This window comes from Pelodiscus sinensis, chromosome 9, assembly GCF_052426305.1.
Source record: "Pelodiscus sinensis isolate ZL-2025 chromosome 9, ASM5242630v1, whole genome shotgun sequence".
NCBI classification, from domain to species: Eukaryota; Metazoa; Chordata; order Testudines; family Trionychidae; genus Pelodiscus; species Pelodiscus sinensis.
In genome coordinates, this window is record NC_143060.1 from 61,458,780 (window position 1) to 61,484,634 (window position 25,855).

Consider the following 25,855-nt stretch of genomic DNA (forward strand, 5'->3'; position numbering starts at 1 on the left):
TGGGAAGGGAGCCGTTCTTCCTGCCCTATTCACTGCTTCTCCTCTGCAGGAAGACCCATGCCCTGTCCCACCCCAGCTCCTCTTGCAGGAGGAAGGGGAATCTAAGGCCCTCTCCCCTCTGGGCAGAGCTTTCATGAGGTTGGCTGGACGTCTAACACTCAGGAAACGGCATCACTGATTTCACCCTCTTTTGGCGAGTCTCCATCCTGGTAAAGAGTGGGGTGGAGTGGACCTCCCCCCTCAGGTCCTACACATGCTGGTCTGTCTGGGAGCCAAGATCTCCTTTTGGCTCCATTTCCCTTCTTGCCCTCATTTTCGTCCCCTGGCCGCACCCTGTCCCCACGAGGAGCGGGTAGCCACCATGGATCCCTTCTTAATGGCCACCGTGGTGACAACGGCCATTAAAGATGGCCGCCTTCCAAGCTGAGTGGAATCTACCTCAGCTACTGGGGCAGGTGGGGCAAGGGAACATACACGGGGCCTCCTCGAGAGGCGCAGCACAGGGAGGTCACCTGCTCCCTCAAACCTTTTGGGAGTGATTCAGCCCAGGCCAAGACCCACCAATGCCTCCTGAACTGAACCTTCAGTTGCCCTTGTTGAACCATCCTCCTGCGAAGAGCAGCCGTGGGGAGCCTGGCGTGGAACTAGCAATACTAGCAAAACTATTGTACAGAGACAGAGGAACTGCCTGATCTGACCTAGTGGGGTCTTCACATTGGGGCCTTCATCTCTGAATGCCTGTGACTAGTGATGTCCAGGCAATTGGGAATGGTCTCAAGTCCATCATGAAAGATACCCCAAAAGAAAGCCAGACAGTAGACCCTGCACCCCAATTACCAGGCCTTGAGGGACAGGGAAACTCCTCTTGACCTGGAATCACAGCTGAGGGGATGTTACCTTCTTCACAGTTCATCAGAGACATATCACGGGTTGCTAGACAATTACTGGCCTCATTATTCTCCCACCTGGCATAGTTGGGCCAAGAACGCTCAGGGCCACGCTTGCATTTTGTCACATTTTTCAAAGCAAATATTCCTGACTCCCGTGTGTCCTGTTTGCTGTCCTGAGACTCCTTTAGTCCAGGGTCGATATCGCACCAACACCCCCGGTGCACCTGATCCAGTATTGCGCTAGAAGGGGGATCTGAGCATGAGCCGGCAAAGAACTTCATGGCCTGGGACTATTTTACAAGCAGGGAAACAATATCAGAATGACCCCGGGTGTCAGATGCCAGGGACACACAGATCTGGGCCCTGGTACAACGGAGGACAGTTATGTGCAGCAATTAATGCAACGCTCTCTGTGGGGAAGCCGTTTGCATTACACTGGGAAGCTCTATTAGAGCTTTGTGCTTCTGTGTTTAAACGTGCCGGGTACCTCTGCCAGCATATCCAACATACTCCAAGGCTGCGTCTAGACTGGTAAGATTTTGCGCAAAAACTTGCCAGTTGTCTACACTGGCCGCTTGAATTTGCGCAAGAGCACTGACTTTGTAATGTACAAAATCAGTGCTTCTTGCACAAAGACTTTCACACTCCCGCTCGGGAAAAAGCCCTCTTGCACAAGAATACTTGCACAAGAGGGCCAGTTTAGACAGGGAAGAACCGTTTTGCGCAAAAAAACCCCGATGGCGAAAATGGCGATCGGGTCTTTCTTGCGCAAAATCATGTCTAGACTGGCCACGGATGCTTTTGCGCAAAAGCATCTGTGCCAATCTAGACGCGCTTTTGCAGAAATACTTTTAACGGAAAAACTTTTCCGTTAAAAGTATTTCCGCAAAAATCATGCCAGTCTAGACACAGTCCACATGTCCCTCACTCCTTTTCCTCAGCCACCCAAAGACATCTTGGGCCAGATCCCCTCCTGGTGTAAATCAACATCATGTCACTGTCTTCAGTGAGCTACCCCAATTTCCACTAACCAAGGATCTGGCCCACACAAATGTAGCCAGATCCTTAAGTAGTGTGAATCAGCACCACTCTGTTGATGTCAGAATAGTTACACCAGTTTAACCAGCTGAGAATCTGGCCCAGTGTAGACAGATAGATAGATATGAACTGTGCTTTATAAAACAACTGATTTTGCATCAGAGGCTAAAATGTTCTGCTAAAAGTTGTTTTTTCACGGCAAGGAGGAGCCACGGACAGTGTCAATGTCTATCGGATAGTTTAGAGAGGCAGGTATTCAGACTGCAAATGGCCCAAGTGTGAATTAAATAAGGTTTTTTACTGGGGGCGGAGGGGGAGGGAATGGATACAAGGAAATGAAGGCAGATAAATAAATAAGCAAAGCACAGAGAGGAGCTCTTGAAAAGCAGCGGGAGCTGGAGTCTTTGTGTGGGTTTCTCCTGCCCTCTAGCTCTGATCTGAACAGATGTGCTTGATGCAGGAAGGGTGATTAACAAGCCGAATCCTTAGTCCAATTTGGGCTTAAAATGCAGTAGTGGGGGAGGGAGAGAGGAGTATTAGAGAGATTTGGGTCTCTAAGAAGGTTAAATCCCCACAAATAGCATTCAGCCTGTGGCAGTTCTAAACCAACAAAATTCCCTTTATTTAAACACTTGGGCTTAAAAAAATGCCTATATAAGAAGATTTTGGAGAAATAATGCTTAAAATTTGTCCAGTTGTTTCTGTGTCTGTCTGTACCAGTGTCTGCTTATGGACCACCAGGCCTGTCTTTCCATGACTGCCGTCTGTTTCCCCTTTTCCTCCAGTTCCACCCGTGGGCTGTACCACCACGGAGCCAGCCCGTCTGGGGAGCCAACGGTTCCCCTTCGGACAAAGCCCAGAACGAGAGGCATGCAAGATGATGGCAAAAGGGGGCACCCCAGAGGGCATCTCGTGCAATCCGGGCAATTGAGTTACTCCGAGTTGATCCCAGAGGGGAGGCCAAAGCAGCCACGTCCTGGTTTTCACTAACCCTAAACTGCATCCAAGCAGCTGCCGGGGCAGGGCAGGATTCGATTAGGAGAAATATTAAGTTAGAAAGGGATTTATTTCTAATGAAAAACAGCTTGGGAGGATTGTTAGGACGCTGGCGTGCTCCTGAGACCGGGGCGCTTAGCCCTAAACCTCTCGGCAAGTGCTGGCAGGGAGCTTCCACGGCCGGGTCTCCTAGCCAAGGGAGAGCTTTCTCCTCAGCCTGTCAGAAAACACCCAGGCCACTGCCACCGGCCCTCCCGGTGCAAAGGAGACGGCTGCACTTACTTGAAGAAGTCTTCCTTGCAGTAGACGCTCCCGGCTCTGGAGAAGCACCTGTCCGCCAGCTGCATCTGGCAGTCGGCACACTTGAGGCAGGAGCTGTGCCAATGCCGGTCGAGGACTTTCAGGATGAACTTATCCAGGATGTGCTGGTTGCAGCCGGCGCACTGGGGAATCTCTGGGGAGGCAGCAGGCGGAGGGGGAAGGGGAGAGAGAAGAGCAGCGTCAGTGAAGACAGCCCCACCTGGGGAAAGGAAAAGGCGCAAAAGGGCCTCGGAGGTCTGTCTCTCCATAGAAACGGAGAGAACCAGTCACCAAGCTAAGCCCACCTGGCGTCCCCAGTCCCTTCTGAGGGCTCACCCAGCCCTCTGCCTTCCCGCCGCTTCAGCAACACCCCCACCTGGGCTGAACGGGCTACCCCTCAGGAGTGCCTCAAGTCCCCAGCCGAGATGGGGACCTCCCGGTGCTAGGTGCTGCACAGATATAGCCGGAGACTCCCTCCCATGGCTTCTCTTCCTCATCTAGGCCATCCCTTCAACCTTCCTGTCAAGTATCTCCCCCACTGGCCACTTGATCCCCTGTGCAGCTTCTCCGTGCCTCACCTCAGCCCCATGTCTTCTTGCCCCCCCCTCACACCTGTCTGCCCCCACTCTTGGCTTCTAGCCTTCCTCACGCTGCCCCCTTGCTCGGGGCAGACTCCCTCTTCCTGCGCACCAACTGCCCCTTCCCTTCCTCAAAGCCCCCCTTAAAACCTCCTGCCTTCAGCCTTGTTCCCTGACCGTGTCCCCGCCTGATTCCGGAGGCACCACAAGGCCTCATACCAGACTGGCACCTCTAGGCTCGAAGGTCTGTGGGGGCCTCTAAAGCACCAGAGGACACCTGTGCCACAGACACCTGTGGCATAAGATGAATGACGCCCCTCACTCTAGTGCCCCCCCACTTGCCTCAGCCCCACGGGGAGTGGGCCCACCACACGTTTCCCCTCCCAGAGGTCCCATCTGAGGTTCCCTTCCCAGGCCCATCCCAAAGGAGGAATTTGGGCAGCGTGGGCGGCAAAAAAACAGCTCTGAGGGCGCTTTGCTGCGCTCTGCCCATTGGTATCAACGCCACGGCAGGAGCCATGTTGCTGGGCTGCCCGATGCGTTCCTGCTCCCGGGGATTGGGGCTACTCGGCTGTGTGGAAGGGGACACTGAACGAGCCATTGCAATCCCTGTGTTCAGGAGCAAGCGCCTGTTCGTGAGGGACGGTTGTTGTGAGGGTCCAGCCAGAACCTCATTCCCTACCCCCCCACACACGGATATCCCAGCCTAGCTCTCCCGTGGCAACGAGCAGGAGAGGCGCTGGCGCTAGCTGTGGGGCACAAGCTCCCTCCACACACAGCACGTCGTGCGAGAGGCGCACCCACCCCCCTGCCCTGGTGTCATGGCAGCCTGGGCTAGAAGGCCTGGCCGGCAGTTCCCTGGCAGTGACAGGCTCTGTGGGAATCACTGTGTATTGAACTGGACATAACGGCTCCAGTCAGGGGAGCTGCACTTAGCGCCCCTGAGGAGAACGTGACTGAGGTTGTAAAGTCCCACACACAGGCCCCCTTCCCCGACTCCGCCTCACCCCCACTGGCCACAGCCCTGTTCCCGGTCTCAGCCTCCCTCCTCCCAGTCTCTTTGCCCGGCCAGTCGCAGGTCTCCCTTGGCGTTCTGGCTTTGACTGGCTGTCCCCTCCTCGCTCAGCCTCTTGCTCCCACCCCTCTGGTGCTCAGACCCCCAGCACCACCTGGATCCGGGGCTCAGTGCCATCTGGTCTCACCCTGGGCTCCCAGTCCCCATCGCCCCACCAGCTCCTGGTCCCTCCTTCCCTCTCCCCCATCACCCTCAGGCTCCATCCCACATTCCCCCCCAGGCGCCTTCCCCCAATCTACAGGGCTTCCCCTCCCCTGCCAAGTCTGGCTCTTGTCCTCTCAATTCAGGCAGCTTCCTCCTCCACCCCAACAGGGCCCAGGAGGGGGAGCTATGAGAGCATTTGAAGAGACAAGCTTCCTGTTCTCCATTCCTTCCGTGCCCAGACCCAGCACGGCTTGGCCTGAAGCACCCATGAACAGCAACTGCTGGGAAAGTCCTGCCTGGCCCCAGGCGGGAACTTGCCCACTGTGGATTTAAGTATTTGGGGAATTAAGCTGAAAAGTTCTAAGTCTCTACTGAGCAGGTGCAAATTGCAATTTTTCAAAGGCTGGAAACCTGGGTGGCCACGCTTACGTGGCATTTTGCAAAGATAACAAATTTGCTGTCCTCCCCTCCAATGTGCAAGGCCCTGATCCAAAGCATGGGAGCACTAGAATGTCTCAAAAAAGAAAGCAGTGCCTTGCCACCAGAATTTTTTAACCTCAGCAAAACAACATATTCTATCTCCCTTAGGCTTGGCTTTTCAAACGCTTGAACCAGTTTGGCTCACATTTTCCAAAACAACTCAGCCTTCGGCAGACACCCAACAAGGTGTGCAAAACAAAACAAATCTCAGCTGTCTACCCGGGCCCTTTTGCGCAAAAGTTTTGCACAAAAGGGACTTTTGCCCGAACGGGAGCAGCATAGTATTTCCACAAAAAGCACTGATTTCTTACAGCAGGAAGTCAGAGCTTTAGCGGAAATTCAAGCGGCCAGTGTAGACAGCTGGCAAGTTTTTCCGGAAAAGCAGCTGATTTTCCGGAAAAACTGGCCAGTCTAGACACAGCCTGTGTGTTTTTTGCAGAAGAGGATATGCAAATGGGGCACTCATTTGCCTATCTCACGCTTCATTTGCATATCTTCTTCGGATCCTTTTTGCAGAAGAGGTTTTTGCGATTAAAAAGCCCTGTGTAGACGGGGCCATTTGTTGGGAAAAAAACCTTTTGCACAAGAGCCCTTAGTCCTCAAGAAATGAAATTTACAGGCTCCTGCGCAAAAAGGGTTTTTATCGCAAAAACCTCTTCCGCAAAAAGAATCAGAAGAAGAGATGCAAATGAAACGCGAGATATGCAAATGAGCATCCCGTTTGCATTTCCTCTTCCGCAAAAAACACACAATGCAGACGTAGCGTCAAAGCATGAGCCTCTACAGCTTAAGCTAAAGGAGTCACTCCACTAGTCAGCAGTTATATAAGGTTCTTATCCTCCTATGGACCTGCTCCTAGAAGGCAGCAAAGACTTGCAATTTGCCAGGGTGGCCATAAAGCAGTGGTGACCCAGTTTTTTTCTCATGACCCAGTTGAAGAAAATCGTTGATGCCCACAACCCAGCCTAGTTTGACTAGCGTGCAGGATCTGGGATAGGGCTGAGGATGAGCTTTGGAGTGTAGGAGGGGCTCCAGCTTCGGAAGGGGTCAGTGTTGAGGCAGGAGGGGCTTACCTGGAGCGGCCCCCGGTCAGCAGTGCAGCGAGGGGGCTAAGGCAGCTTCCTGCCTCTCCTGACACCGCAGACCATGCTGCGCCCAGCATGCTGCACCCAGCCAATGGGAGTGCGGAGCTACTGCTTGGGGCAGGGGCGGTGCATGGAGCCCGGTGCGCTCTCCTCCCACTCCCCCATCTAGGAGCCGGGCCTGTTGCCAGCCACTTCTAGGGTGCAGCACAGTCTGCGGTACCAGGACAGGCAGGGAGCTTAGCACCCCCACTGGTCACCTGATCCCCCTGCAGCAACAAGACCCAGCGCCTGACATTCCTCCACCCAGCACGGGGTCGTGACCCATAGTTTGAAAACTGCTGCCACAGCGGACACTGAGGGTGTGTCTAAACTACATGACTCCATCGATGGAGCCATGTAGATTAGGCTGATCGTCAAAGGGAAATGAAGTCACGATTTAAATAATCGCGGCTTCATTTAAATGGCTGCCGCGCTGAGCCGACAAACAGCTGATCAGCTGTTTGTCGGCTCAACATGCTAGTCTGGACGTTCCCGCGCCGACCTGAAAGCCCTTTATCAACCTCCCCGTTATGCCTCATAGGATGAGGTTTACCGGGGAGGTCGATAAAGGGCTTTCATGTCGGCAGGGGAGCATTCAGACTAGCGCGCTGAGCCGACAAATAGCTGATCAGCTGTCTGTCGGCTCAGCGTGGCAGCCATTTAAATTTAAATGAAGCCGCGATTATTTAAATCGCGGCTTCGTTTCCCTTTGCCGAACAAACAAATCTACATGCCTCCGTCAACGGAGCCATGTAGTTTAGACACACCCTGACAGATGATGATTCCAAACTCATCAGCAGGGTAGCCAATGGAGTACTGTAAGCAGAAAGAGATGAATAGACTACAATAGCGACACCAGGAAAGAGCTAACACACCAAGATCATGGGGCTCATTAATGCCAGTAAAAACAAGATGGGATGGTAGGCCCAGGTAGGGTTGCCAGCCTTCCAAGATTGTCCTGGAGTCTCCAGAAAGCCGAGAGTCATATTTAATTAAAGATTATGCCACGAGATGAAACATCCAAGAATATAGCCAACCCAAACTGGCCTGGGGGACTACGCAAAAATTCTCCTGTGCTAGACAGAGCGGCATGGCCATGCAAGAGCAGGCTCCATGCTCACACCCCTTGCAGTACCAATGGGACAGTGTAACTCCTTCACTTTCTGACCTACATTGTTGCCGGCTGTTCCTGGTCTCTGTTAAATGGCTCTCTCGTTCCACACCAAAGGTGGCTGCATTTCACTGTTGACTGAAATGATCCCTGTGTAGTATTTATGCTTTGTAAAGAGCTTTTGAAAGGCTTTGGGGTGAGAGGCAAGTATAAAAGCAAGATATATACCTAGCTATCCAACTCATATAAGATGTCTGGCTAGAGACAGACAGCTTATATAGATCTGGATAGCTAGATATTTATCGCCTTTTCTAGCTGCCGATAGTTCAGAATAAGCCGGGAGTGCTGTAAAAGTCGGCAAGAGATGCTTGCCCTGTAAAAGCAATGCACATAATGCTGCCACACGTGCATAAAAGATGATTGATTGTACAGAAGTACGCCCCATAGCAGGAGTGTAATATCACCGGAGAGGTTGGTGCATCATATCTCCTTTTCCCTTGTCTACTGGGCAGTTCTGTGGTATCCAGATGACTGACCAGCAGTAATATTTGGGCATTTTTATGCTACCACAAATCTAGAGAAGGGTACAGAAAGTGTTATCCAGGTGTACCTAAATGAAACAGACAAGCTGCTTGGCTTATTTACTGAGATGCTTTTTAAAGCTCACACAGCTTGGCCAGCCTGAAGCTAGTTTACACTGAGAAATGATTTACATTACAAAATCCAAACCGATTACACTATACTTCTGATAAAGCAGTTTGTTGATTGGCAGAAGCTGGTGAGCCAATCAGAATGCAGTTCCTCAGTTGCAGCATGGGTTGAGGAGGAACTCAGGGGCTTCCTCGGTTGTCTTCAGGGCTGTTTTGGGGAGATGGGGTTAGTTGCAAGGACAGCTGGCTTTGTGGATTAGGGTATGTCTACACTGCAAAGAAACACCTGTGCACCAAGTCTCAGTGGGGCTCACTCAGACTGCAGGCTGAAAATAGCAGGGCAGACACTCCTAATAAACAGGCTCAATGCTGTGAGTTTCCCTGTGCAGTGTAGACATAAGGCACTGATCTAGGGCTCAAGAGATCTGCCTTCAGTTCTCAACTCTGCCACCGCATGGGGGGGAAGCCTTGGGCGAGTCTCTTAATCTCTGTCCTCACATGGATAGCAGGATGATGATAATACTGTTTTACTGGCACTGACTGTCCCTTACCATGTGTGCATACAGTGCCTAGTACAATCTTAGTAGCGGCCTCTGGACCCTGTTCTCATGTAAATTTAAAAATCTTTTTTCTTTTAATTCTTGATGCCAGGTGCTTCTTGAATGATCCAAGCAGCCAAACCCAGAAAGGCCCTGCTGGTATCCAAAGGGTGCCCCATCCGTTCCCCCTGGAAAGTCCATGTGACAGTGAGAATCAGCAGACGCAAAAAAGGAAAAAAACATATTAAATAGAATCAAGGCACGCACTTTGTCTTGTTAAATGGCATTACCTTCCATGGGGTCAACTCTCCCACTGCCATCATATGTCTGCAGAATGGCTTTCGTGTATTTCATTTATTTCAGCTAAATTATTTGGCATAATAGGAATAATGTTAATGGAATTATACACTGTGACCAGATTACTGTCTAGCTCTTTGACAACAAATGTCTCAGCTTCACCTCTGCGCTTCCAGTATTTTTGATAAATACTTTACCTCGGCATTTGTCTTTTTAGTGGCAGACAGTTATTCACACCACACATAATTAGATTAACGGCGCTGCTTAATTGACTGCATCTCTATCTGGACAAATTCCTTCCACTTCTCCTTATGCGTCTACCTACTTGTCCATCCAACCAGATATTTATGAGGATCGTGCCCTGCAGATAACACTGTCCAATAACAGAAGACAGAATTATGTGACCTACGATTGCCTAGCACGGTAGCTCTCCCGCAGTAGATGATCAATTGTTTTAAGAGGCAAACACTACTAGTTCTAGCTAGTGGCTGAGACAGGGTCCCATGAACTTGAGACCTACAGGGAAGAAACAGCTCGGAGTCACTCTGCGCAGGATGTTTCTGATACTATATGTGGGGGGGGCAAAAACCAGCCTTATAATACAATGCTAAACAGCAGCACATGACAAGATTGAGTTATCCACTGCAGTTGAGCTGCACGATTTGTGTACATCACTACACACCCTAGTCAGGCCAAAATCTGCCAACCTCCAGTACCCGCCAATGACGTTTAGGGTGTGTCTAGACTATACCTCTCTGTCAACAGAGAGATGTAGATTAAGCACATTGAAATTGCTAATGAAGCAGGGATTTAAATATCCCACGCTTCATTAGCATAAACATGGCTGCCACTTTTTTTTAAAATGGAGGTTTTTTTTAAAAAAAAAACGGCAGTCTAGATGCAGATCTGTCGAAAATAAACCCTTTTTCGACAGATCCTGTAAACCTCATTTTTGAGGAATACAGGATCTGTCGAAAAAGGGTTTATTTTCGACAGATCCATGTCTAGACTGCCTTTTTTTTTTTTTAACTGTTTCGAAAAAAAGTGGTGGCCATGTTTATGCTAATGAAGCATGGGATATTTAAATCTGACTTCCTTAAGCAGTTGGACACCATAAAAAGATAACAGTCTACTACTGCTGACAGCTAGGACAAGTATTCTTTTAGCTCAAGTGAGGTGGACAGCCCATGTTCTTGGTTCAAAACTACCCACCAATAACCCAAGCAGACTTCATTACACTGTGATAATATTATAATCAACAGGCTGGTGCTGGTAACTGGCTTTGCTTTTTTTTTTTTTTTTTAAGTGAGCATTTACTTTGGGAGGGGGAAAAAAGCCCACAAGATTTTATTGAAAATAATCTGAATGTTCCTCAGTGCCTCGAATTATTTAATACGCTCTTCAACCAACGTTTACAAAAATGAAATGGCACAGTTTACTGCTGAATGCCAGAAATGAGTTGCTCACTGCTTTCTGGCCAGGATTTGCAAAAGCAAACAGTGAGGCTGAGTGTCTCTGCTTCTGAGATAGCTCAAAGGGACCTGAGAGCAAGTGAATGCTCTGAGCTAGGACCTGTCTTTCTGCAGTGTGGCTCATTGGAGGGGAAAGAGGTTACAGGGGGCACATCTACACTAGGAAACTCTTTTGAAATAACTAAAAATCGATGTAATGACTCCCGAAATGACAAAACCAAAATAGTGTGTCCACACTATGGGGAAGCCTCGAAATTAGTTCAAGGCAGGCTCCGTTATTGCGGACGCGTTACCTCGACTGAGAACCCCAGGAAGCACTGGGGAGTAATCACATCGAACAACTCTGGGGAGTAGTTATAGTGTCTACACTGCCGCTATTTTGAAATAACTCTTTCAAAAGGAGCGTTATTCCCCAAGGAACGCAGGGGGACAGATTTTGAAATTACAGGCGTGGTAGTGTGGACGCTCCACGTATTATTTCAAAATAAGGGGGGTTATTTCAAAATAACTCCCTATTGTAGACCACGGTAGAGAGACATGCCCAAAACACACAGCAAAAAAAGAATCCTTCCCTAGCACTCAAACCAGATCGACAGAACCATTTGCTTCCTGAACTGGCCCACACTCCATGACTCCAAAGAATCTTGTAGCTCTGACTAGGTACTGTATGAGGAGCCCCTACCTGGCTATCACATACAGTGCTGCACAGCACGAGAGAGCCGGAGGCAAACACTGAGGCTTTTCAGAGATTCCAAAGCCAGAAGGAACCGGAGTGATCACTTCGTCTGACCTGCTGAATAACACACGTCCAGCCACTAAATCATCCCTAGAGCAGATCTTGCAGAGAAACATCCCATCTTGACTTTAACATTTCCCAGGATGGAGCATCCACCAACTGTTCCAGTGGTCATTGCCCTGACTGTTAAAAATCCACAGGAAAGCACGTCCAGAGCCATGTACAAATCTACAGGAAAGCCCTAGGCTGCGTCTAGACTGGCAAGTTTTTCCGCAAAAGCACCTGCTTTTGCAGAAAAACTTGCCAGCTGTCTACACTGGCCGCTTGAATTTGCGCAAGAACGCTGACGATCTCATGTAAGATTGTCAGTGCTTCTTGCGGAAATACTATGCTGCTCCCATTCAGGCAAAAGCCCTCTTGTGCAAATGCTTTTGCACAAGAGGACCAGTGTAGACAACGCGGTATTGTTTTGCGCAAAAAAGCCCCGACGGCAAAAATGGCGATCAGGTCTTTCTTGTGCAAAACCACGTCTAGATTGGCACGGAGACTTTCCCGCAAAAACTGCTTTTGCGCAAAAGCGTCCGTGTCAATCTAGACGCTCTTTTCGCAAATGCTTTTAACGGAAAAACTTTTCCGTTAAAAGCATTTGCGGAAAAACTTGCCAGTCGAGACGCAGCCCTACTGTTTAACTCTGGCTTTCTCATCCAGCACCATGTGTCTCCCAGATCTGCAGGCTCAATGGAGCCCCCTCCCCCCCCCCAGGCTGGCAGCTTTAGGAAGAGAAGAGATCCATGTGATAAACCCAGCTCTCCCTATTGGCACCAGCCAGAGCAGAATTTGGATCTGCCCCCATATCAGCATTAAACTTAATGTAACTATTCTCAGTTTCTGGTACCAGTCCTTGTTGGCTTTCGGTGTGATGGATTGACAGACATTGTGTGGTTGGTTTGGGTGCTGTTATCCAGCAGTGGTTGGAATAATTCATCTTTCTGGCACTATTCATCCCCGGCATGGGGGGGGGGAAGCTAATTATTGAAACAAAACGGATTGTGAAATACTCTATAAAATTCTTCACATCAATTTGTCACTGAGAGGAGCAGCAGAAATCAAAGACAATCCAAGAGCATCCTGAATGGAAACCGCACAGCAGAGCCCCTAAATCTGAAATTTACAAATGGGTCCTATTTTTTTTTAATAGGCTGACCCAAACCCTTTATCTATGACTGCTCCTGAAATCTGGGGTATTCCAAATCCAGCTTCCTCTCTGGCTCTCAATTGTGGAACATGAACTCCGGTTCAGTCCTGCCTCACACAGTTATAACATGACCAAATTGCTTTATTCCTTCCAGTATTCACACACACGTGCCCACAGCTTATTGTCGATGTGCAGCGGAACCTGCTTTTAATAATAAAAAAGACATAACATAAGTACCGGCTAATGCAGCTGCTCCTTTAAAAATAAATAAAAAGCCTCAATGACAATAGCACGGTAACTAAATCCATTTGAAGCCGACAAAGCGCCACATTGTTTTCATGGCAGCACAAGATCAGAATTGCTTTTCCCAGCGTAGGGACCAATCTGTGTTTAGACAGAGGACCTGATCCTGCAGTCAACACACTCCTCCTGACAGGCCCAGGGGCAGCGCCACTGAATGGGAACCACAAAATCAGGCTCTATAGGAAAAAAGTAAATAACTGCATGAGTCAGTCTAAGTGTAATCCAGAGCCTCTGAAAACCTTCCATTGACTTCAAGCAGAACCTACAGAAGGGGCCATTATTTAATATGTGTATGGCAGTATCATCCCAAAGCATGAGTGAGGAGCAGGCCCTGTTGTGCAGGAAGCCACACAAACACACCTCAAAGCATGAGTGAGGAGCAGGCCCTGTTGTGCAGGAAGCCACACAAACACACCCCAAAGCATGAGTGAGGAGCAGGCCCTGTTGTGCAGGAAGCCACACAAACACACCCCAAAGCATGAGTGAGGAGCAGGCCCCTGTTGTGCAGGAAGCCACACAAACACACCCCAAAGCATGAGTGAGGAGCAGGCCCCTGTTGTGCAGGAAGCCACACAAACACACCCCAAAGCATGAGTGAGGAGCAGGCCCTGTTGTGCAGGAAGCCACACAAACACACCCCAAAGCATGAGTGAGAAGCAGGCCCTGTTGTGCAGGAAGCCACACAAACACACCCCAAAGCATGAGTGAGAAGCAGGCCCTGTTGTGCAGGAAGCCACACAAACACACCCCAAAGCATGAGTGAGAAGCAGGCCCTGTTGTGCAGGAAGCCACACAAACACACCCCAAAGCATGAGTGAGGAGCAGGCCCTGTTGTGCAGGAAGCCACACAAACACACCCCAAAGCATGAGTGAGGAGCAGGCCCTGTTGTGCAGGAAGCCACACAAACACACCTCAAAGCATGAGTGAGAAGCAGGCCCTGTTGTGCAGGAAGCCACACAAACACACCTCAAAGCATGAGTGAGGAGCAGGCCCTGTTGTGCAGGAAGCCACACAAACACACCCCAAAGCATGAGTGAGGAGCAGGCCCTGTTGTGCAGGAAGCCACACAAACACACCTCAAAGCATGAGTGAGGAGCAGGCCCTGTTGTGCAGGAAGCCACACAAACACACCCCAAAGCATGAGTGAGAAGCAGGCCCTGTTGTGCAGGAAGCCACACAAACACACCCCAAAGCATGAGTGAGAAGCAGGCCCTGTTGTGCAGGAAGCCACACAAACACACCTCAAAGCATGAGTGAGGAGCAGGCCCTGTTGTGCAGGAAGCCACACAAACACACCTCAAAGCATGAGTGAGGAGCAGGCCCTGTTGTGCAGGAAACCACACAAACACATACGAAGCCAGCGTCCCTGCGCTGGAGAGACGGAAGCAATCAGTACAAAGTTCCACTACGCATACACATCTGCTGCCTTAAAATTATTATCAATAAAGTAAAAGCCAAGTAATCCCCTCTGCACTCACATTAAGACATTTCATCTCAGGGTACATCTATCCTGCGCGGCTATTTCGGGATACCGGGGGTATCCCGAAATAGCTACCCCGTGTCTACACAAGTTGCCCGTTATTTTGAAATATTTTTTGAAATAACGGGCGTGCTGTTTTGCCATCCCACTAACCTTGTTGCACGAGGGATAAGGGATGGCTTGAAATAGGGCATTATTTCAAAATGTGGCACTGTGTAGACATGCTATAAGCTATTTTGAAATAAATTTGATATAAGATTCGCAATTTGTGTAGCGCAAACTGCGTATCTTATTTTGAGTTTAAGGTGCTGTGTGGACTCACCCCCAGAGAGGTCCACAGACTGTGTACGTACAGCATCAGTAACATGCAGCCAGCTCTGGGGGTGGACAGCCCAGGCTGGTGAGTGCATAGCACCTTGCATAGAAACAGAGGAGAAGACATTTATGCATCTACACAGCAGGGCTTAACTTTAAATAAGTGATGCAAATTGAGCTACGTCAATTGCATAGCTGATTTCAAAATAGCTTATTTCAAAATGGGGAGCATCCACACAGCACTTATTTTGAAATAGAGCCCTCTTCCTCCGACTTCCCTTGCTCCTCATACAATGAAGGTTACAGGAATCGGAGTAAAAAGTCTTCCAGCTTGACAGTATTTCGACATTGTTTTGAAATACCTGCCTGCTGCGTAGATGCGGACTAAGTTATTTCAAAATAATGCTGACTAAGGACCCTGTTATAGGATCCTTACGGTCCAGAGGCAGCAGGAAAGAATCCCCCATGAGCTACATGGAACCACAGTTTAGATCACTAGAGACAGACCTGCTGCTGCATCCTTTGCACACCCAGAACTCACTCACAGCAATAGGAACTTTGTGCATGTCATGTAGGGCAGTTTAAGGAACTTATTGCCAGGAATTTGCAATGACCACATTCCTCTGTGCCTGCGCGATGAGGGAATTATGTAGCTTTTCCCAAATAAGCAGGAATGAAAACTTCATAGCATCCTGGCTGCCATCACATAATTTGTTTATTTCACTAATTTTTGTCCTTAAAAAAAATCCTGCTCTGCTGTTTCCTCCTTGAAGTGCATTCGTTATTACAGAAACAGTGATGTCATGTGTATGGGCAGAGCTTAGTGACATCCGGAAGTACCGAATGAAGCCTCTGGGAGTTTTGCGTGAGTGAGGACTGCAAGATTAGCCCTTATATAGATGAGATAACATGAGATCAGGTCAGAGTCAGAGCTAAGGAGCTGGATCCCAGCTTGTCTCCGCAGGAGTAGGTCCATCCACTTCAGCGGAGTGAAGCCCATTTACACTAACTCAGGATCTGGCCTGATTTTATTTTTGGGAAGGTCTTTCACATGCGGTATTGTAGTTACATGTCTCCAGATAGTCCCAGAGCCATTATTCAAACTGGAGAACAGAAAGGAAAATCTTATTCAGAAAAAACTACCCCACGAGAAAGAGAACAAGAAAAAGAAGGAATTCCCTGCAACTGGATTCTAGGTCATTGACTGCTTTGGGACCATATAGAGTGTTTTAGGATATAATCGGTCTTAACCTTTGCAATAAAACATCTCCAAAAACAATAAATTTCAAAGAAGCGGCAAGGCAGTATAGATCAACAGCTGTATGTCGCAGCTGTGGAGCTACACTCTACCGTCATCATCAAATGCAAATTAAAGCCATACATTTGTTGTACACAGCATAACAACGTTCTTAGCAAATGGCTGCTATTCTCAGCAAGTCCTGGTGATATGTACAAGGGACTTGAGGTTCTGCTCCATGGCTTGTTCTCAGCAACTCTAAATAAACCTGAAAATCTGACCTATCATACAGTTGATTGCATATATGCATAACTGCCCATCTACAAAAAGGAATAGCTAGATAGACAGACAGACTGATATAGAATAATTTTAGACAGACAGACAGATAGATAAATAGATATAGAATAATTTTAGATAGATAGACATCTAATTATAGACAGACAGATAGATATAGAATAATTTTAGATAGATAGACAGATATAGAATAATTTTAGACAGACAGACAGATAGATAAATAGATATAGAATAATTTTAGATAGATAGACATCTAATGATAGATAGATAGATAGATAGATAGATAGATAGATAGATAGATAATAATTTTAGATAGATAGACAGACAGACAGATATAGAATAATTTGAGAGAGAGAGATTTAACTGCCTGATCATAGAATCACTGAACACTAGAACTACTAGAAGGGACCTTGAAAGGTCATCAAGTCCAGTCCCCTGACCTCACAGCAGGACCAAGCATCATCTAGATCAGCCGTGGGCAATAATTTTTGCGGGGGGGGGGGGGCATTTAATGAATTTTGGTACTTGATCATGGACTGGCTCCACCCCAGAAAGGGCGGGGCTTGGGCAGGGCTGAGGACTAGCCTCCCCCCAGAGTTGTCTGGGGCTGGAGGCTTTGAAGTAAAAACACAGCAAGGGGCTCACGGCTCCACCGCTACTGCATTGCCTGGCAGCCGCCCATGGTTGCTGTGGCTATTGAAAGGCCTTGCGGCTTCCACCCCTGCTGAGGAAGCACAGTGACCAGGAGCTGGGAGTCATTTAAATAGGATCCTGATGCCTGAGCCAACAGCTAGAAATTCGGTGGCATGGGCAGCAGGCTATAAATAGAAAGCAGCCAGATGCCATCCGTGGGCTGGATCAAAGGGTTAGTTGTGCTGCATCCAACCCTGGGTCACATCTTGCCCAGCCCTGATCTAGACGATCCCTAGCAGGCGTTTATCCAACCTGCTCTTAAATATCTCCGGTGATGGAGATTCTACAACCCCCAAGGCAAGTTATCCCAGTGTTTCACCACCCTGACAGGTAGGAAGTTTTTGCTAGTGTCCACCCTAAACCTCCCTCGCTGCAGTTTAAGCCTATTGCTTCTTGTCCTATCCTCAAAGGCCAAGGAGAACAATTTTTCTCCTTACTCCTTTGTAACACCCTTTTAGGTACTTTTTACAATACATTTCACATTTCACTCTGGAACCCATCATCCAAGATTTTAAAACCAATTGAAATTCCAGAACCTAAAAAATGTCCTGCGGATGGATGAACAACTGGGAATTCTGCTAAGCACTGGGAGCATTAGGACCTATCATCCATGCATTTACCTAGCTCTTTTTTTAACCCTCCTATAGTTATAGAATCATAGAGCTGGAAGAGACCTTAGAAGGCTATCAAGTCCAGGCCCCTGCCCAAGGCAGGACCAATCCCAATTAAATCAACCCAGCCAGGGCTTTGTCAAGCTGGGATTTAAACACCTCTAGGGATGGAGACTCCACTACTTCCCTAGGTAACCCATTCCAGTGCTTCACCACCCTCCTAGTGAAATAGTTTTTCCTAATATCCAACCTAGTCTTGCATTTCACAACATCCTCTGGCAAGGAGTTCCACAGGTTGACTGTGTGCTCTGTGAATTTCTCTCAGAAGAAGTTAGGGTTGCTCCTGGTGCCCAGGAGAAGGTAAGTTTTGTTCTGTCTGGCCAGAGAGAAAACTGGTTCAGCCTGGCCTTGTTGAAGGGGGTTGCACACATTAGAAGCTCTGTCAGTTTAAATGAATCTATGAAAGGCCCCCAGTTTAACCCAGCGGGGCTGCTCCAGTGAAAAGAAGGAGGAAATCCCTCAAAACACTGATTTGGGCTCCAGATTCCAGCCCTGAACTAGACTGAGGCTCACTCACATGACTAGACAACAGCTTCTATTAATTAACAGTGAATTTTCTTTCCACTGACTTCTTTCTGCCATCATTTCCACAGCTGGACAAGGCCTCGCTCCCATTCAGAGTTTTAATGTGAATAAAGCTGAGAATTGTGTTTTGTCTTTATTTTAATTGAGATCCCATGGTGCTGGGCCAATGTCCACTGGTTTGCTGCGGAAGGTGAGTTTGTAAATAGAATAATAGAAAGAACATTCACCTTATATTTTTCCTTGTTAGTGTCATCCCGTTACGCCTGGCTATACCCCTGTCTCCTGCCTAGACATATTCTTTCCTCTTTATTTGCCTTCTTCAAGTATTTTACACTATGTTCATACCCCCCTCCCCCCAACAATATTCAGTTAATTCAGTAATTTCTTGAAGTCACTTTAATGGGGTTTGGCTCAGTCAAAAAATGCCCCAGATTCCCAGGTGCTGAGTCGTCCCATCTCCCCCCCTCCCCCTCCTCCCGAGAGCCAAGACACCCGGCACTTCCCAGGATCCGGCCACAAAGATACTGTCCTCAAGGCTAAAACACTAAGGCTGTGTCTACACTGGCCCCTTCTTCGGAATAGCCATGCTAATTTAGAACTTTGGAATAGGGAAATGCATGGGGGATTTAAATATCCCCCGCAGGATTTAAATAAACATGGCCGCCGCTTTTTTTCCGGCTTGGGGAAAAGCCGGAAAAGAGCGTCCAGACTGGCGCGATCCTCCGGAATAAAGCTCTATACAGCTCTATAAAGTGCCAAATTTCGAAAGAATGCACTATTTCGAGCAATGTAGACAGCGCCAAATTTCAAAAGAAGCTATTTTGAAATAGCAGTGAGATTTAATCGGATGGCAAAATAGGGTGACCATTATTTCGACAAATATTTTGAAATATTTTGGTGGCTTGTATAGACGAGGGGGTAGCTATTTCGGAATACCCCCAGTATCCCAAAATAGCCGTGCAGTGTAGACACCCCTGGAGACTACACTGTTCCGACGTTGTCAGTTTCTCCATTTACTGAGAAGTTCATAATTCCACCCTAAAAATGTCCTGGCCGGCTCGCAGTGCCACAGGCTGCGGGCAATCAAGCCGGCAGCGAGTTTGAAGCTGTTGGTCTAGTTCACAGCGAGCAGGAGGGAAAGGGGGTTTTACTTGGTTTCGTTTGCGGCTTCACAGACCAAGAGCCCAGCGCCCGAATTGCCTTTCGGGGCAGCCCGGGGCGAGCCGTCCCCTCGCAGCCTGGTCCCCACGCATGGACACCGCCGCGTGTGTGTGAGCGCGGCACGATGCTCCCCAGCGGCCGTGGGTCCCACTGGAGCGAGCACCCAGGAGCCAGGGGAAGGTGCAGGGGGGCAGACTGGGCGCATCGCTGCCGCGTTGTTTTGTAAAGAGCGCGCGTCAGTTTCATGTGGCCACCGACCGCCGCGAAAAGCGCAGCTGGTGGCGCAGGAGCCTGGTTCTCCCCCTACGGAGGGGGGACTCCGCAGGGGCAAAGAGATTCACTGGATCCCCGCACCGCTCCCCCCCCCCGCCCCACGCTCCCCAGCCTGGATCACCTCCCTGGCTAAGCTACCGCGTTATTTCAAACCCATAACGCCCAACATAGCTAATTGGAAATCAGCGTATTCCCCTTCACAAGCCGAGTTATTTCCAAATAACCGGCCCGTTATTTCGAAATAACAAGCTTGGCCGTGCGGACGCGCTGTCTTCTTATTTCGAAATAACAAGGGGGTCGCTCCGTTCTACCCGTGAGAAAACGGGGGAGGGGAGGGCCGCGCGATGCGGAGCCCGAAGCGCTGGCTTTTCCGTGCCATCGAGTGAGTGGCAAAGTCGGGGATCGTGGGACCCGCCTCTCCTGAGCCCTGCTCCCCTGGCCCTGTCCAGCCACCGCGCTGGGGAAATTAGACTCCTCCTCGCGGGGGGTAAACGTGTAAACCAAACCCCGGCAGCGGCGGTAAGACCAAAGGAAAGGGCCCCGGAGTGTCCAACGCCAAGAGCGAGGGCTGACGCGGCTTTTAGCCCACCCTGTTCCACCTCGAGGCCGTGGGTTCCCGGGACAGCCCATCTACCTGGATCTAGCCAGGGGAGACACGTGGGACTTGTCCGGCTTCTCTGTGCTCGGGTTGGGGTCCCGATTCCCAACCGCAGCAGGGAGTTCCGCCGGTTCCGCCCGCGCGCAGAGCCCTGCCAAGGACTTTCCCGGGAGTCTCTCGCCCGCTTTCCCTTTCTGGCCTCAGCGCTGCGGGGAGTGGTTTTTACCGGGGGAGGGGAGGCTATGTGGAGAGGCGGCTTTCTCCGGGCCCCAGGTCTGGGTCCAAGGCGGAGGCAGGGTATCCTGTCAAATCCGCTAATCGGCCTCGGGAAAATACCCCTCTCCTCTCAATCTCCGGTCCCTCCCGGCCTGATGCTGGGAAGTGAATCCCCAGCTCTGTGGCTGCCCGACAAGGCGGGGAAGGCAGCAAGCGAGGGGGAGCCTTGGGGCAAACCGGCCGATGCGCGTTGGAGTTTCTCGGCTCGGCCTCCCGACTGGCGTTTGCTCGCCCCGCCGCGGATGCAGCCACATGTCAAGGGAAGCTCAGCAAAGCCGAGCGGCCTCCGGCGGGCCGCACAGCACCGGGCCGGGCCCGATCCTGCCCCAGAATAACCCCCGGCACCGCGAAGCGCCCCCAGCATTAGCGCGCCGCAGCGCGATCACCTGGCCCCTGGAGAGCCCCCGGCAGAGCGGGTGGGTGCCCGACCGAACAGGGCTCCGTGGGTGCCCGAAGAACACAGTTGTGCGCCGAGAGAAAAGCAGCAGAGTCCTTTCCCAGCCGGACCCGACACTCCCGGGGAAGTTAGCTGGGGAATGAGGCGCACGGGATCGAGCCCCGGGCAGGGCGGACAGGCGCAAAGCGCTGGCTCAAGGCAGCTGGTCAAAGTCTGGGAGCGTTTGTCTGTGGGGCCGGTTTGCGCCGCGGGTAGGTTCCCTCTTCCACTAACAAATAATTTGATCCACGCCGGAGCGCGATCCTGAGCCGCGCCGAGAAAGCGCTGGAGGAGGAGAAATCCCCGCAGCTAGGCGGGGGTGGGGATGCCTGCGCTCCAGCGGCCGGGGGGGAATCTGGCCTGGAGGGCGGTGTGGACGTAAGACGAAGGTTCTTTTCTCAGCCCGAAAGAGTCGGGGATCGGCGGGCCAAGGAGGGGAATTTAACAGGGCGAAAACGCCAGAAAAGCGCTTCGGCGCCGGTTTGTTCCTTTCACCTTCCCGGCTAATTCAGACAAAATGCCCCTCTAGGCACACGGGTTGTGCGGAAAGAGACGCACCAAACAGGCGAGAGATTCCCGGATCTGGACAATTTCTCCCCACCCCAAATCCTTCCCGATTCGTTTATTTCTTCCAGCTTGGAACCGGGGTTTGGACGCTGCTACCGCCCGGACACAAGACTGGCGAGGAAGTGGGGAAAGGTTTGATCCGGCGGGAACGCGCGGAAGAAACGCGAAATTAACAAGAGGCGAGGCAGGGCGCAAGGAGGCGGAAATCGCTGCTCCCCAAAATTCCGGGGCACGTTTCCGAAATGCAAAGGGACGGTTAGGACAGAGGACTCGCCCTCGGATGAGCTAAACCCGATCCGGCTCGGGATCAAGTTCAGACCAGGACAGGTCACGTTTACACACAACACATGAGACTTCACAAACCAAACCAATCGGTTTTGCATTTGCAACGTGGACCCACAAATATAGGGCTACCACCCCACACGCCTCCTACAGCGCCCCTTGAAAAAAAGGACGCGTTTCATCGGTGTTGATTTCTTCTGGACTTAGAATTGGTTCCGCATAAACCCAGACACCACAGGCGCAGCGGCGGTGGGTGCGTATGCAGACGCCACATTCTGTAGCGATCGATTAATGTTGCCCAATAAACGACGCATCGACGGACAAATACGGGACTATCGCTACAAAATCTCCCCACGCGTCTCCACTTCAAATCACCCCTCTCTCTCCATGGATCCGGGTGTAAAAAACGTTTACACGGATCTGTGCGCCAGGAGACACCCGGGGACAATTCGAATGCTCTTTCGGTGGGTAGAAATTGTTTGTCCGTCTGCGTGGGCCGGTCGAGATTCTCCGGTTTATTGAGCGGTGTCTCCTGCCGCTATTGCATCGCAATCCGCTGGCAAAGATCTCGATGCCTCCATTTTCTTCGCCCCCAAAACCAATTTCCACCCACCCGCTCTCCCTGCCTCTGGGGCGCAATATCCTTTTGCGCTAGCCGGAGGAAGGAAAGTGCACTGGGCGATGGCGGGGTCGGGGGAGTTTCCTCCTGCGGGGAAACAGGGAAATGCCCCTTTCTCTGATCTTGAGTGAGTGAGTGGCATATGGGGCACCTGAAGGGTGTAAATGTCACTAGGGATCCCCAGGACAGCGGGGAAATCAGAGCCCGCACGGAGGCCTCCGCTGTTCGCGCCGCCGGTGTTAAGTGGGGCCCGCCCCTAGCCAGCTGGGCCCTCGAATTCGAATCGGGATCGAAGGGAACCGCCTGCGGGGAGCGACTCCGGGACCAAACTCTCCTCACACTCTCTTCGAGGGCAGTGCCTGGTTGTTCCGTGGCCTTTCAAGCAATTCTGCCCGGAGACCACTGCCCGGAGCAGCCCCGGTTTTGCCGCCTGGAATAAAGAGAAAACCGGGCGCGCAACTCCCAGGCCGAGGAAATCGGCGTCGGGCGCCGCTTCTCACGGGCAGCAAAAACTATTGTCCGCCAAGAACAATTAAAAAAAGAGCCCCGGGGCTGGTCCCTACCCCAGCAAAGGTGGAGGGTGAACAATCTACGGCAAACGCAAAGGAAAGGGGGCCGGGGCCGAAATTGTCCAGCCTTGCTCCGGCTGCGTCCGGAGGCAGCCAGGGTTCGCTGGGAAGCAAAGATTTCCGGGAGACCTTGGCCCTTATGTAACCCAGCCAAACGCAAACACCCGCCCGCCCCACCGCGGCAAAGCGGAGCGAAGGCGCTGGAAGAGCCGGCGATGGAACGCGGCGGCCCGGATCGCTCCGGTGCGCTCCCTCGGCCTCTCTGGCTAGCCTGCCAAAGCCAAAAGGGCTTTATTTGGAGGGGAGAAAGAATATGGGGCGCTGCTGTTGCAAAGCGGGAAATTCCGAGGCTCCGAAAACCCAAGGGATGGAGCGTTTCTCCTCCCCTGGAGCGGGCTAGCTGGAGGGGATCCCTGCGGGTAAAGTAGCCAGATCCAGCAAAAGCCACAAGTCAGCAGGTTCGGGATTAAATGCCCGAGTCCTGCAGTCCCCCAGTCTGCAATGCCCAGAGCCGGGAAATGACTCCACCGGAACGAACTGATCGGAGGGAAGAGGCTGGGAGCGCGGGCAAGTTCAGCGACTCGGCCAGAACGATCGGCCCCTACGCGCACGGGCAAGTTCACGGCCAGAGATGCGCAGGAAAAACAAACAAACAGATCGAGATTTGTAAACGCGCGTCCATTGGTCCGCATGGAGAGGGGGCTACGAGGAAAGAGAATGGGCATAACCTGGATAGGGGATGGCATCCCTCGGGACAGGTCTTCTATTACCTGTGGGTACAAATCTCTCCATAAACACGCGAAGAATTGCGTGCAATTTCCGTACATCTAGCCGTGTCTCCGGGGGAGATTGTCTCCAGACATAACCAAAAAGCGGGCTCGATCGTCAGTAATTGGGCCGAAGCTACAGCGGGATTTTGGGGAGATTTGACGCGCAGCCTGGCCCTGTCTGACCAAACGCAGCGGACTCCTCGTTGTGAACGCAGGCGCCTTGACCCGAGCGATCCATTGGGCACATGGCCGGGTCCCGGTCGTTCCCTCTCTCTCGCAATTCGGGAGACTGGGCTGGAGGCGGATTTAAAAACCAGTGCGGGAAGGGAGTGGACCCGCGAAGGGGGGATAAAAGGAGCTGGGGGCAGGGGGCTCTGTGCAGCCTTTCAAGCGAGCCCCAGTTGGCAAGCGGGGCCAGCGTGTTCCACCCCGAAGCAAAGGGCCGGTCCAGCAGTCCAGCCTGCTCGGATTCCGCTGGCCCAGACCCGGACGGGAGATTCCCTGCCTCCCCTGGGTGCGCGCTAGGAAGTTGGCCTTCGGCTGGGGCGGGCTCCGCGAAGCTTTCCGAGACAAGCCCCCTCACTTTTCCCGTCACTGCGCCCCGCACGCCAGCCGGCTCCTTCCCTGTCCCAGACAGACCCCGCCCCAGAGGAGCCACGCTGGGGGATCCGGATGGCCGGGGAGCTGGAAAGCCTCCCCCGCCCCAGCGGGACCCTACCCCGCGGCCCGGGCCTGGAGGGAGTAAGCAAAAGGATCTCCCCGCGCATTCTGCGCCCAGCAGCGCGCACGAGCCGCGCAGCCAGCGCCAGGCCACAGACCTGCGGCAGCATCTGCGGGAAACTCCTGAACTCTGCCCCGGCGCCCGGCGGATGGTCCCAGCGCTGGGCAGCGGCTCCCGGCAAAGCCCGGCCGGCAAAACCCGCTCGGCCACGGGGGCCGGGCAGAAATGCCCCCGGGCCGCTCTCCGCCTAACCCCGAGACGGGCTGCGGGAGCGGGACACGCCGCGCGCGGAGCCGAGCCAGCCCGGGGCCAGCGCAGCCGAAGCGGCAGGAGGGGCCCGATCCGCGCGCTCAGCCTTGGGAACAGAGCAAGCGGCGCGGGCCGGCGGCGAGCGAAGGGCGATCGCTGCGGAGTGTGAATGTAAATACCCCTGCCCAGGCCCAGAGATACACAGCGGGCACCCGGATGGGTGTGTGTGTGTGTGTGTGTGTGTGTGTGTGTGTGTGTGTGTGTGTGTGTGTACACACATACACAACATACATCCCTGCACAGGCCCAGAGATACACAGCGGGCACCCGGATGGGTGTGTGTGTGTGTGTGTGTGTGTGTGTACACACATACACAACATACATCCCTGCACAGGCCCAGAGATACACAGCGGGCACACAAACAGAGCCCCGGATAGGTGTGTGCGCGCGCGCGTGTGTGTGTGTGTACACACATACACAACATACATCCCTGCACAGGCCCCAGAGATACACAGCGGGCACACACAGAGCCGTATAGATGGTGTGCGTGGGTGTGTATGTGTGTGTGTACACACATACACAACATACATCCCAGTACAGGCCCTATACTCGAGATACACAGCTGGCACAGATACAGAGCCGCGAATAGACGGTGTATGTGTGTGTGTACACACACACATATACACAGATACACAACATAGATCCTAGTACAGACCCTAGAGATACACAGCGAGCACAGACACAGAGCCCCGTATAGATGGTGTGTGTATACACACACACACACACACACACACACACACACACACACACACACACAATATACATCCCAGCATAGACTCTAGAGATATACAGCGGGTATAGATACAGATACCCCCCCACACACATCCCATATATTTATATAATACAAAGCCATATTGTTATGGAATATGAATATAAACATCCTAGCACATACATAGATACATCAGCAGGCATAGATATATCCCCGTATATATGTTGTGTGTGTGTGTTTGTACACACACACAGATCAAACATATATACAGTACATAGCCATATTGTTATGAAATATGAATGTAAACATATTAGCATATCCCTATACATACATCAGCGGGAATCGAGATAGATCCTCATATATATATGGATCTCATATATACACATGCTATATATATGTGTGTGAGTATTTATGTGCACATA

The 25,855-nt window shown here is 51.4% G+C and overlaps 1 protein-coding gene across 2 annotated transcripts in view; it reads right to left on the reverse strand.

Annotated features, from left to right (window-relative positions):
• Positions 1 to 25,855, reverse strand: part of LHX4 (LIM homeobox 4) — a 61,304-nt gene that overhangs the window by 34,472 nt on the left and 977 nt on the right. The window contains exon 2 of one of the 2 annotated variants that reach the window (XM_006126940.5): positions 3,207 to 3,378. In XM_006126940.5, coding sequence (XP_006127002.2) covers positions 3,207 to 3,378 — 172 coding nt within the window. Of the gene's footprint in view, positions 1 to 3,206; positions 3,757 to 25,855 lie in introns of those variants that run through there. The other variant, XM_089780603.1, reaches the window with a different exon arrangement.